General features: G+C 45.8%; 1 protein-coding gene across 1 annotated transcript; it reads left to right on the top strand.

Moving 5' to 3' along the window:
- The first annotated feature begins 2689 nt into the window (after positions 1-2689).
- Positions 2690-13600, top strand: LOC310696927 (organic solute transporter subunit alpha-like). The gene is made up of 7 exons (XM_083483123.1): positions 2690-3019; positions 3360-3511; positions 4101-4174; positions 5471-5626; positions 8393-8504; positions 10888-11140; positions 12717-13600. Exons 1-7 carry the CDS (start codon positions 2953-2955, stop codon positions 13145-13147), a joined length of 1245 nt encoding a protein of 414 aa, XP_083339249.1. The 5' UTR covers positions 2690-2952; the 3' UTR covers positions 13148-13600.
- Positions 13601-13745: the final 145 nt, after the last annotated feature.

The following is a 13745-nucleotide window of genomic DNA, read 5'->3' as shown; positions in this document are numbered from 1 at the left end:
CTCCTAAGCCATGGCTTGTTTTCTGGTAACAAAATACCAAGTGAAACCATGGTTTGATATCTGTAAGATTCTTAACTCTGTCATATCATAACTCATCATCATCATCATAAACTTTATTGCACTAGCCAAAAGCCATGGCATCATTCACAAAGGAAACAAAAGGGGGGGGGGGAAACAATAACCATAAAAACCATAAATACATCAGGCACTGCAAATACAATAAACAACAGTCTCATCTTCTAGAAATTATTTGTTGCATATGATAGAATAGCAGGAACTTCTCAGATAGAATGTGCCAGCTCAAATGTCCGGATCACCTTTGCAATTGACCGCTATTTTATCTAGTTCTTTTTCCTGATCTTCTTAGCTGCCAAGGCATATAGTGCTACTTTATAAGTTATGAAGTCATCAGTATCACTCAGCAGCCATTTCACCCTTTCCGCCCTGTTCAAGTGGCAGAACCCATTCGTAAGCAGGGGTTTTATAAATCGGTCTCTTGGTTCTATATATAGCGGGCATTGCAATAAATAGGGGTACAGGTCCTCTACGCAAGGTTGACCACACAAAGTCTCTCCTTGTGCTGTACTTTGCCGTACCGACCATCCACCACCGCCAAGGGCATCGACTGGAATTGTAATTCTGTAAAAATGATTGTTAGTACTGCAAATGGGAGCTTTGTCAGACAACTAGCTCAGATGTGCTCCGTTTTGATAAGTGGGAACCATGGTGAACCTTTGGTAGAGGCAATCATGGTTAAATCCCTTTCTGCATCGGACCTGAAGAGACAATCTCTTTAGTGCCTCTGCTCCATCTTCATGATCACCTGAAGATCTTGTAATTGATATTGGGTCAAGGGGTTGTCACGTCCGCTTCCACGCAGAGGAGCAGCTGGGATCCCATTGGGGAGCAAGAGCACTTTCCTGAGGAATTTGTTCTGCACTATTTCTAGGGCTTTGTTAGCATTTGGATACATGCCCCATATCACTACGCCATAGAGCATCTGGGAGACCACTTTACTGGCAAAGATTTTCAACACAGGTTCTAGTAACTGGCCACCCACCGTAAAATAGAATTGAATTAATGCCCCACAAGCTTTCTGCACTTTGAGTTTCATAACTGATTTGGCATTATGTCTGAAAACCCAACAGCCTTCATAGAATCATAGAATCATAGAGTTGGAAGAGACCCCAAGGGCCATCGAGTCCAACCCCCTGCCAAGCAGGAAACACCATCCTCTGGCAGGAAGGTAAATAGCGTTTCTGTACGCTGCTCTGGTTTCGGTGTTCCATTATGCCAGAAGCGACTTAGTCATGCTAGCCACATGACCCAGAAAAACTGTGGACAAACGCTGGCTCCCTCGGCCTGTAAAGCGAGATGAGCGCCGCAACCCCAGAGTCATTCACGACTAGAGTTAATTGTTAGGGGTCCTTTACCTTTTTATTATTGGACTGTAATTTAAAACTAATAAAAATTTATGATTAAAAAGAGAATTTCGGAAATCTGACAACACACGCATCACTTCTGTTTATATTACAATAGTTTTTTCCCTCACTCTGCGTGATGTCTGGAACTAGTGGCAATGAGGAACAAAAGTGAAGCCACAGGTATACCTCCCCTGCTGCCCCAATATGCACCAGATGTGGAAGTGAAGGGAACCTTTCAAAGTGGGGATTCTGGCTGACAATGTGGCTGTGAAGGTGCCTGAAAAGCGGCACGTGCTGGGCTTCACTTTTCTCTGCTGCTATTAAAGACACAGGAACTCTGTGCCATTTTGCATCTGGTCACCCCTCCGAGTCCTATGAAATGGGTAGAACAAGGCACAATTCCTTACTTCTCAGTGGGCCAAAATATGTTTATGTTAAACTGGTGTTTCCTGCTGCTCCAGTAAAACAATGAGGTTCAGAAAAAGGATGAGAGGTAGGAAGGCTATTTTGCTTTTGTCAGTTGCATTTGATTTGCTACCTGTAAAATAAACATTAGGGGGGAAATACTGCAGTGATTTACTGCTTACTGTTTAATACAATACCCACATTTAAAAGGGAAGAAGGTTTGTACATGTGTGGACTGTTAATAGAATGGTGATTGGAAGTCCAGTGAAATTGACTTCCATAGTTATAAACAGCATACAGTCATTGGGGTTCTGTGGGCAGAGCACACTGGGCAGCAAGGCAGCAGGATTTCAGGGAATAGAACCCTCCCTGTGTTCAGAGCAGCACTGGATAAGAGACAGTAAAAAATAACAGGAGTCTTGCGGCACATTAAAAGAGTAACCAATTTATTATGGTGTTAAGGTTGCTGGGAAGGGAGGCAGGTGGCGTTGTGGGTTAAACCACAGAGCCTAGGACTTGCCGATCAAAAGGTCGGCGGTTCGAATCCCTGTGATGGGGTGAGGTCCCTGCTCCTGCCAACCTAGCAGTTCCAAAGCACGTCAAAGTGCAAGTAGATAAATAGGTACCGCTCCGGTGGGAAGGTAAACGGCGTTTCCGTGCGCTGCTCTGGTTCGCCAGAAGCGGATTCGTCATGCTGGCCACATGACCCAGAAGCTGTACGCCAGCTCCCTCGGCCAATACAGTGAGATGAGCACTGCAACCCCAGAGTCATCTGCAACTGAACCTAATGGTCAGGGGTCCCTTTACCTTTACCTTTAAGGTTGCTGGAAATAAGCTCCATGAAGGGAAAAATACAGTTCCCGCGATTCTTTGGGAGAAGTCATGAGCTTCAAATGTGTGTTGAATGTGCTTTAAATATATAGCGTGGGTCTGCCCTCATGGCACAATAATGCCCTGGTTCAGGATTCCCTGGCAGGTGAGGAGAGGTGGACTTGGCCCTGTTGTCAAGACACCTGTGCCTGGCTTGTGTCAATGATTAATGTGGTGACTAATGATGGGAAAGGAAGCGATTATTGATTGAGGGTGGGGAGATCCTGGAGGCACCTGTCCAGGAGAGAGGGAAATGGCGCGCGCCTCAAATTGTTCTCTCTCTGGGGGTCAGTTCCCTTTGTCATCGGAGATCTTTCAAGGTGAGGTTGGGGAAGCTGTTGTGGGGTGGAGAATCATGACCAGGATGCGGCTGTGGTTGGAAGCAAGGAGGGCCGGCCAGAGGGTACGGAAAGGCAGAGGAAAGGGCTTCAGAACTTACTCTGTTTTTGACTCAGCCATGGGACATGGTGCAGTAAGAACAGAGTGCCTTTGACCATGTGCAGAGTGCCTTCTCCTCACACATGAAAAAGCCCAGCCAGCCCTTGTATATCTGGGGTCAGGAAGAAAGGCTTCTGGGTCAGATAAGGTGCTCTGTAGTATTCCTGCGTGAGGGATCTCTGCGCTTTTATTCCCTGACTCGCCACTGTCCCTTTTGCACAGTCATCAAGGCTCAGATCTGGATCTTCTTAGTCCCCGTTTTCCTGGGCTTGGTGCAAGTCGGCCTCTTCCTGGAGCAGATGGGCTTCTTCCTGCGCCATGGCAACAGCTCCCGCCGAACCAGCCTCTCCCTCTGGATCCTGGGGGTCTATCCGGTAAGAATGGGCAAAGGAGGCGGGCAGCCTTCCCTTGCGTCTCAGCCTCTTAAGACTGCAACCCTGTGTTCACTTCCTAGGAAATCCAGCTGAGAAACCACAGTGAAGCTGATTTAGGATCCTGGCTAACACTTGGGTCCATTCCTTTCAACAAGTTTACCCTGAGTAAAAGTTAATTGCCTGCAACCCAATGTTTCCATGCTTGCAGCTCTCCCTAGGTACTTGTCACACATAACTGCGTCACACAAATGTGTAATTAGCTGGCTTCGTATGCAGTCTCATGTTGTGGTAGCATCTAGTGGCTTAAATGGAAGGCTGCATACACACGACACTTCTGAAGCACATTCACAGTATCTTCTGCTCCCCCCTGCAAATAATTCTGAGCACAGTAGTTTGTGAAGGGCTACTGAGAACCGTAACTCAGTGAGGGGTGAACTATAGCACCCCAAAGTCTTTGTGGGGGGAAATGTGCGCTGAATGTGCTTTGCATAAAATGGATTGTGTAAAGGGATGTGCTGCTTAGGGACAAATTGCAATTCAAACCAGGTGCAAATCTTTTAATATCATATCCCATCTCCTTATCCAACAGGTGTTCAGTCTCACTTCCCTCATCGGTTTGTTCATCCCTCGCACTTCCTTCGTCTGTAACTTTGTGGCCTCCATGTGAGTTTCTTTTGATGGGAGTGGGAACAGGCGGTGGAAGGAGCAGGATTAAATGTAATTTATCCTAAGGGACGCGGGTGGCGCTGTGGGTTAAACCACAGAGCTTAGGACTTGCCGATCAGAAGGTCGGCGGTTCGAATCCCGGGGTGAGCTCCTGTTGCTCGGTCCCTGCTCCTGCCAACCTAGGAGCTCAAAAGTACGCCAAAGTGCAAGTAGATAAATAGGTACCACTCTGGCGGAAAGGTAAACGGCGTTTCCGTGCGCTGCGCAGTTTCGCCAGAAGCTGCTTAGTCAAGCTGGCCACATGACCTGGAAGCTGTACGCCGGCTTCCTCGGCCAATAAAGCGAGATGAGCGCCGCAACCCCAGAGTCGGCCACGGCTGGGCCTAATGGTCAGGGGTCCCTTTACCTTTATCCTGAGGGAATTACTGCCAAGAAGACCTGAAGTTATCTACTTCAGGATTGTTTTTCCTCGAAAAATCTACAGCAAGGCTGGGGAACCTTTGGCACTGCAGATGTTGCGGGATCACAACTCCCATCATCCCTGGCCATTGCCATGTTTGCTGGGGCTTATGGGAGATGTAGTTTAGCATCGTTTAGAGGGCCCCAGGTTCCCCACAGCTGGTCTACAGGATGCAACTAAAGTTGCCACTGTGTTTGCTTTTTTTGACAAACGACTCTATGGTGAATGAAGTTTGCCATCACCTTTGGGAAGGAGTCTGTGAACCTTTAATGACTGCATGGCGGTCTCCTTCATGAAGACGGTGGGCAAACTCAAGTTGCAACAGATTCTCCTCCAGAATCCCAATGCCACATTATGGAACGTTTACTGCAGGTAAGGCTCTAGATTCCCTCAATGCACTGACTCCATTTACTGGCTGGCTGGTCCACTGGATCATTTCCCACCACCCAAATGTAGCTGCATTTGGACCCAGGTCTATTAAACTGATAACTACTAGAGCACAAGGACCTCTTCACTGGGACCATAGAATAGCGTCATTCTGGCTGTTCATCCCACCTTCCATTTCCCCATGTCCACCTTCACAACAAATATTATGCAGAAACACCTTTCCTCCTTCAAAATGGATGTGGCCTTGTAGCCTTGTGTCTTGAACGTGTGCACCACATTTCAGCCTGAGAACCCAAGGAAGGATATTGTGTATATCATACAAACAAAAGGTGACTTAAGCCTAAGGTCTGAACTTGCTCCACCAACTAGTCCTCTCCAGCTCCACAAAATTGCCTCTTCGATCCAGCAGATGCATAGCATAGTCTGTAACTCTCCTGTTCCTACAGCTACCACTCCATCACCCTCTGGAAATTCCTTGCATTGATCAGAGATTTCTTTGGCGGATCAGACCGAATGCTCCAGCAACTGGAGAGCCAGCGCGTTTCTCCAAACCCTTTCCCCTGTTGCTGCTGTTGCTGCCTTCCTGAAATTGCTGCCAACAGGTAAGCAGAGCCTGCCTTTGTGCCGTGTCAGAGTTGGTCCTGCACATTATAGCTTCCTTATTGTACCCTATAATCTGCAACTGATCCAGAACAGCTCAACTAAATGCATTCCGCCCCCTTCTTACATCAGGCTCTGCAAAATTTCCTCATTCCCCACATCTCCTTGTTCCTTTTGCCTACATTTTTAGATTATGAAAAGCGCAGGCAAGGACTTGTGGTTTTGTTTTTATTTCTCAGTGGTGCCTAGCACATGACAGATGGTGATAAGCCTTTTCCTTAAGGTCCTACAATGACACAAACACACACATTCATGTTGTACAACAACTTGAAGCTTCCAGACCTTCACATTAGAGCTGTCCTCCTAATATGCCTTCTACCGTATTTATTCTCCTATCTCCATGGCTGCGCAAACCCTGTGCTTTTAAATACATATAAAATGTTGAGCCAGGCTGAATTAGTTGACCTCTAAAAATTCTGCAAATCACATTTCCTTTTTTTTTTTTTGTATAAAATTTTTTATTGGTTTTACAAAAAATTTTTATAGACAATACAAACAAATAAAGAAACAAACAAACATGTATAATTTCATGTGCTTTTTTTCATAAACCTTACTTCGTCGACTCCCCCAAACCTCCCCTTTCTACATCCCAATTCCCAAAATTATTTCAGCAAATCCTAACACTTAATTTTATCAACATTATCCCTTATTCTTTTCTTTTACTTAATCTTTTACAGCTGTAAACCCCTTTTCCCCCCTAAAAACCTCAACATTTTAGCTTTCATTCATTTTACAATATTTCTTAAGATAAATTTTAAATTTCTTCCAATCTTCATCCGCCGTCTCTTTCCCCTGGTCACGGATTCTGCCAGTCATTTCAGCCAGTCCCATGTAGTCTATCACCTTCATCTGCCATTCTTCCAGAGTGGGTAGATCTTGTGTCTTCCAATACTTAGCGATGAGTATTCTTGCTGCTGTTGTAGCATACATAAAAAATGTTCTATCTTTCTTTGGCACCAATTGGCCGACAATGCCCAAGAGAAAGGCCTCTGGTTTCTTAGGGAAAGTACATTTAAGTACCTTTTTCATTTCATTATATATCATTTCCCAGAAAGCCTTAATCTTCGGGCAAGTCCACCAAAGGTGATAAAAGGTACCTTCAATTTCTTTGCATTTCCAACATTTATTATCAGGCAAATGGTATATTTTTGCTAGCTTGACTGGGGTCATGTACCACCTGTAAATCATTTTCATAATATTCTCTCTTAAGGCATTACATGCCGTAAATTTTATACCGGTGGTCCACAACTGTTCCCAGTCTGCAAACATAATGTTATGACCAATGTCCTGTGCCCACTTAATCATAGCTGACTTAACTGTTTCATCTTGTGTATTCCATTTCAGCAACAAGTTATACATTCTGGACAAATTCTTAGCATTGGGTTCTAGCAATTCTGTTTCTAATTTTGATTTCTCCACCTGGAAGCCAATTTTCCTGTCTTGTTTATACACCTCCATTATTTGGTAATAATGGAGCCAATCTCGTACTTTGGTCTTCAATTTCTCATGACTCTGTAGTTTCAATTTAGCAAATCACATTTCCTTATTCTGGTTTTCCCGTTCAATGTCTCATTTTCTTAGTTCTTGTTTTATGCTGCTTTTAGTTTTAGATTTTTAATGTACAGTGGTGCCCCGCAAGACGAATGCCTCGCAGGACGAAAAACTCGCTAGACGAAAGGGTTTTGCGGTTTTTGAGCTGCTTCGCAAGACGAATTTCCCTATGGGCTTGCTTCGCAAGACGAAAACGTCTTGCGTTTTTTGCAAGTTTGTTTCCTTTTTCTTAACGCTGTTAATACAGTTGCGACTTGACTTCGAGGAGCAACTCATAGAACGCGGTGTGGTAGCCTTTTTTGAGGTTTTTGGTGATTTTTGAAGCTTTTCCAAAACTTTTCCGACACCGTGCTTCGCAAGATGAAAAAACTCGCGGAACGAATTAATTTCGTCTTGCTAGGCACCACTGTATCTAATTTATGTGTAAGGGTGTAAGGGTGGCACTGTGGTCTAAACCACATAGCCTAGGGCTTGCCGATCATAAGGTCAGTGGTTCGAATCCCCGCAACAGGGTGAGCTCCCGTTGCTGCTCTGGTTTCACCAGAAGCGGCTTAGTCATGCTGGCCACATGACCCAGAAAAACTGTCTGCGGACAAATGCGGGCTCCCTCGGCCAGTAAAGCGAGATGAGCGCTGCAACCCCAGAGTCATCCATGACTGGACCTAACGGTCAGGGGTCCCTTTACCTTTACCTTTATGTGTGGCCAGAACCAGAGGCACCATTCACCTGGGGAGCTTATAGTCAGGGCTGCTGCAACAAATAGCTGTGCCAGCCTTTGGGAGGCAGAGACATGAGAGGGCATCAGAGCAGGAAGGGAAGGGAAGAGGCACAGAGGCCAGTGTTTCTTGCAGCACCCTGACTGGTTGTATATAGGAAGTGCAGTGTAAGCGGTGGAAGTCAGTCAATGACATTTTATTATTGAGATATTTGTAGAATAAATTTGGAAGAAATTCTTCCAACTTTTCTTCTTCTTCTCTTTATTTTTTCTTTTTCTTTCTTTTATTTCTTTTGTTCTTTTTTACATATGTGTGCTTATCTGAAATATATATGTATGTATATATTTGCAATATTTTGCTTATATTTTGTAATAATTATGTTAAATAATTTTTAAAAAAAAAGAAAAGAAAGAAAACCACTGGCTTCTTCTTCTTCTACAGAACAAACTTGCGATGTATGACGCTGGCTGTGTATCAGCTCTCTGTCATCAGGACCATCCTCTTTTTCGTCACCCTTATCCTCTGGACGGATGAGAAATATGACTATGGCGATGTAAGTAATTCTGGCTGTGAAATTCATGGCTAACAGGCAGAGAGGAAGGGAATTAAGTCACACCTTGGGCATGTCTATTAAGCACAGAATGGTTACTTGGTATTCCCAGTGATGCTGCAGGTTGGATATTTTCCTGAGGAAAGTGACAGGTGCCCATTCTTTGGTCTGTTGATAGATGCTTCCATTGGACTGAGCTGACTTGAATCTGGGCATTGTTATGAGTAACAAAGCTGGTCTTAATTATAGCCAAAGCATATCAAACTGATGTGGCAAGGCAGCTCAAATTCTGTATGCATAATGATAGGAAGCTTTGGCTGAACCTTAGCAGTAGTTTCTTTGGATGACAACCATAGAACAAGGTTGGTATCGCCGCTGGATCTTACCATGAAAATGCTGTTACGTTCCTGAGCACCAGGCTGGGACCACCCAGGGCAAACCTGGCAATTAGGGAATGGGGCAACTGTGGATTGGTATCAATTAAAAGTTGCTCATCGGGATTTTAAAAGCACAGTAAAATTCCACAGCCCTGGGAATGAAAGCTTGCAAGCAGCCTCCAGTTCAAGTAAGTGCAGGACATAAATTGAAAGGTGGGAAGGAAATGAATGTGAGAAGCAAGTTCAAAGAATTGTGTTGCCTTGGTTAACAGGCAAAGAGGGAACAGCAAGGGCCACTCCTGGGTGATATAAGCAGAACCACCACCAGTTCTGGCCCCCAGACCACCTCCGGACTTCCATAGATAGAACTATGTTATGTTAGAGATGTATATGAAGTGGTCCCCTTCAGGTCTTCCGCTGGCGCTCACAAAATATTTATCTCAACACACACACACCCATCACCCCACCATGAAGCATGGAGGGTGGTTAAGGTAACATTTTCTCCCTTGAGATGTCCATAGACCTGAAAGGGGAAGTTAGAAAAGCAATGTTCTTTCCCACTTCTTCTTTTAGCTCTATGCACTTTTCAAGGCTCAGATTGTTTTGGATCCAGCTTTTACCCAGATCCCTTGGAAATGGTGTGTGAGTTCTCTCTCTCTCTCTCTCTCTCTCTGTGAGATACTTGCTCAAGTGTGGGGCCCACAGCACTCATTCAAAAATTCAGATCTTCCTATGTGCCTTAAAAAACATTGATGATCCCTGCTGACAAAGAGCGCAACAGCATTTCCCATCTTCTCTGTTAATTTAAAGCCAGATAAATTGATCCAGTGATTTCATGATTAGGCTATGGATCAGGATGGGATTAGCTACAGTAGAAATTTGAGCTTTTCTATAGTTATTGTATCCTGCTATTTATATGCAGTTTGGCAAGCTGTTCACATTTCTGATTATACCAAAGTACTAGTGCTGAAGCTTAGCCTTTTCCATGATTTATTTTCATACATTTTTATACCCCTGCTTAATATTTCAAAAAACCCTGTGGTATTAATTTGTAGGAAGAAACTTAAGAAAGGTGTCCTAAAAACAACAACCTAAATATACTCTCGAGAGCTAATGTTTCAGGACCTTGAACTGTGTTTTTCGTTTTCTCAAATGTGCTGATCTTCACTGCACCATTCAGCAGTAGAGTTAGGGAATTTTAGATTCTGCGCTTAACAGTCTTACTGCGTCCATGGGTAAGTGTCTGTGGCTCTTTAGGAGCTAATGTGCATTACTCAAAATGGCATAAGCCACTTTGGGTGGGCCCACTCTCTCCTGCTGCTGAGGGGGGCCCTGGACTTCTACTCAAAAGTCTTGCTCTGAAAGTGCCATTCGTGACAGATAATTTTGCCCAAATACGTGTTGCTGGGGAGAGTCAAAGCATCTGACATCTCATTTGCCCATCCCTCTCTCCCAGGTGAGCTACACCAACCCCAACTCTTACATCTACACCATCATTCCCATCTCCACATTCCTTTCTTAATATATTTTTAATTTATATTTAACATACTATTTCCAACAATCACTGAACATAATTTCATACCTTATACAATTCTTTGACTTCCATCAATCACATCTGAAAAGTTTCCAATCTTTTTCACTTAATTTACATTTCTTAATTTCACTATTGCTTTTAATTTTCTTAACTAATAGCTCTCTTCATAACCTTCCTTACAATATTTCATATGTTCCTCCTTACAAAGCTTCTTGCAACCCTACTAGCGTAATCTGTTGACTACAACTGCTTTTCAAATAGTTCACATATTTATTCCAGTCCTCTGAGAATCTCTGGTCCTGCAGGTTTCAAATCCTACCTGTCATCTTACCTAATTTTGCATAGTCCATTAATTTCGTCTGCCATTCTTCTTCCGTCGGTAATTTTTCTCGTTTCCATTTCTGGGCCCAAACACATGTTGCTGGGGGGAGTCCCAGAATCTGACATCTCACCTTTGCCCATCCCTCTCTCCCAGGTGGGCTACACCAACCCAAACTCTTACATCTACGCCATCATTGCCATCTCCACATTCCTATCCTTCTATGGCTACTTGCTCTTCTACAAAGCCACAAAGCCAGCGCTCAACGGCTACAGCTTGCGCTCCAAGTTTGTCTGCATCATCTTGGTTCTCGTCCTCTGCGGCCTGCAGAGTGGGATCCTGGAGACCATGGGGGCAGTGGGGGCCATCCCTTGCAGCCCACCCCTCTCCCCGGTGACACGCTCCCAAGGTAAGTTGCTTCGTGGAGGCCAGGAGCCTGCAGCAGGCGCCATTGAGGGTGGCTGGCTGATGGGCAAGCCAACCTCCCTCTCTGACTTGCCGTTTAGGGGCAATTGCCTTCCTTGCTGTCTCACGCCAGAGAGGTTCCCTGCCCCCTTGCGGGGTCTCTCAGGGGGCAGAGGAGGGCGCGGGGAAAATAGTTCCTTTAAAAAGCTGGCTCTTGGGCAAGGGGCAGGGCGTCATCTGGGCTAGCCTTCACTAACCTAGTGCACCCCAAGAGTTGTATTCACAGTAGAGCTAAGGAGATTGTTCCATCAGCGTAAACATTTCTGCATGCTTGACAGTGCCCCTCTCCCGCCCATGCAGTTCTCGGGGTTCCCTCAACCCCCTGGAGCAGATTTGGGGAGGCTGTGGAGGTGTGCAGGGGAAGTCCAATTCAAAATGTTGGTGCTGACCTTTAACACCCTAAATGACCTTGGTCCAGTATACCTGAAGGAGCGTCTCCACTCCCATTGTTCTGCCCGGACACTGAGGTCCAGCACCGAGGGCCTTCTAGTGGTTCCCTCGCTGAGAGAAACCAAGTTACAGGGAACCAGGCAGAGGGCCTTCTCGGTAGTGGCACCCGCCCTGTGGAACGCCCTCCCACTAGATGTCAAAGAGAAAAACAACTACCAGACTTTTAGAAGACATCTGAAGGCAGCCCTGTTTAGGGAAGCTTTTAATGCTTAATAGACTATTGTACAGTGGTACCTCGGGTTATAGATGCTTCAGGTTACAGACTCTGCTAACCCAGAAATAGGACCTTGGGTTAAAAACTTTGCTTCAGGATGAGAACAGAAATCGTGCTTTGGTGGCATGGCAGCAGCAGGAGGCCATTAGCTAAAGTGGTGCTTCAGGTTAAGAACAGTTTCAGGTTAAGAACGGACCTCCGGAACGAGTACTTAACCCAAGGTACCACTGTATTTTAATATTTTGTTGGAAGCCGCCCAGAGTGGCTGGGGAAACCCAGCCAGATGGGCGGGGTATAAATAATAAATTATTATTGTTGTTGTTGTTGTTATTATGTGACTCGGAATCATTGTGCTGGCTTCTGCTAGTGCAACTACGGCACCTGCCAAGCTAGCTGAGGCTGATGGAAGTTGTAGTCCAAAACCTACAGAGGTCATCATCAGGTTGGCGAAGGCTGGTCTGGCCCAAGCATCAAAGGAAGGTGCAAGGCACGCTTCCTTAAACTCGGCCCTCCAGATGTTTTGAGACTACAATTCCCATCATCCCTGACCACTGGTCCTGCTAGCTAGGGATCATGGGAGTTGTAGGCCAAAAACATATGGAGGGCCGAGTTTGAGGAAGCCTGGTGTAAGGAAACTGCTTTCCCTTGCCGATGCACAACTGGGAGAGCACTGGTAGTCAAGTCTCTTTCTACCCACCTGACACCTGAAATTGCATACGATGTTGGATGTGGGGAGAGTGGGCAAGGTCTGGGGGAAAACCACCTCCTGGGCCAAACTTGAATCCCTAGCAGGCCGAAGTTCCCCACCTCTGCTGCGGAGCGTACCATATTCTTAATTCTCTCTTCACCCCTCCAGTGATCTACTACTATTCCCTGGCTGTCGAGATGTTCTTCATCGGCATCTTTGCCCATTACTCTTTCCGAAGAGCCGAGCCGCAGCTGGACACTCAACAGGTCACCCGCCATCGAGCCTCCCAGACCGAGGGTCCCCAGTCTGGACGCTGCAGCCCGGGAGACGACGCATCCATGGAGGGAGCCAACCCGGGCTATCTGGGTGAGGAGTCTCTGTGTACCATAGAGCACACTCCGCTGGACCGGTTTGATTTCATTGTGGGGGGGCCTGTGGATGGCTGGGGGCCAGGCATCCTGAGAACAGGGCCTCCACGGGCTGAGGGCCTGAAAGCCAGCTCCTCGCGCCAAAGTACTGGCGCAGAATCACCGCCAGCTGGAATCCAAATCCATGCCCAGGTGGCCCAACTGAATGGTGAAGGGGTCACTGTTGTGTAGCCCTCAATCTCCAGAGAACGGTCCTCCCTTTGTGGCAACACCTGGATTCTGAGGAAACAAGGACGACTGACCTGAGGAAAACAGGATGATGGAGGAGGATGACAGCAACAACCATGAACTCCATGCTTAGCCAAGGAGTGGGGCAGAGGGAGAAAGGACGAGTTTACCATGAGGAATAAATAGCATTGTGAGGGAATTTCAGTCCATCTATAGCAACTCCTGACTGTCAGATTAAAGAAGATAAAGTAATAAGCAATATGCCTAAGGCCAGAATAATCAAAAAGCTGGAAGGACATCCAGTACTGGGAAACAATATGCCTTTGTTAAATTATTATCAACAATTTCTGCAGCACTCAGAACACAGTCTGACTTTGAGAGAAGGGAGGCCAAGAGAATCCTGTCTGCCCTGGATGAATGAACAGGAATCTGAACCTCTCTCTGTGTGTCTTCCCAATACAGTGGTGCCCCGCAAGACGAATGCCTCGCAAGACGGAAAACTCGCTAGACGAAAGAGTTTTCCGTTTTGGAGGTGCTTCGCAAAACGAATCTCCTATGGGCTTGCTTTGCAAGACGACAATGCCTTGCGAGTTCCTGCGGG

This window comes from Podarcis liolepis, assembly GCF_965112155.1.
Source record: "Podarcis liolepis genome assembly, chromosome: 17".
NCBI lineage: Eukaryota > Metazoa > Chordata > Lepidosauria > Squamata > Lacertidae > Podarcis > Podarcis liolepis.
The sequence above is the reverse complement of the archived record's forward strand: the minus strand, read 5'-3'. Positions and strand labels throughout refer to the sequence as shown.

Bases quoted from the DNA above. Each gene is read 5' to 3' on its own strand.
- LOC310696927 (XM_083483123.1), top strand. From the start codon at position 2,953: ATGGCGCGCGCCTCAAATTGTTCTCTCTCTGGGGGTCAGTTCCCTTTG. The intron at 5,627-8,392 runs GTAAGCAGAGCC...CTTCTTCTACAG, and splicing joins CCTGAAATTGCTGCCAACAG to AACAAACTTGCGATGTATGA. The intron at 8,505-10,887 runs GTAAGTAATTCT...CCTCTCTCCCAG, and splicing joins AGAAATATGACTATGGCGAT to GTGGGCTACACCAACCCAAA.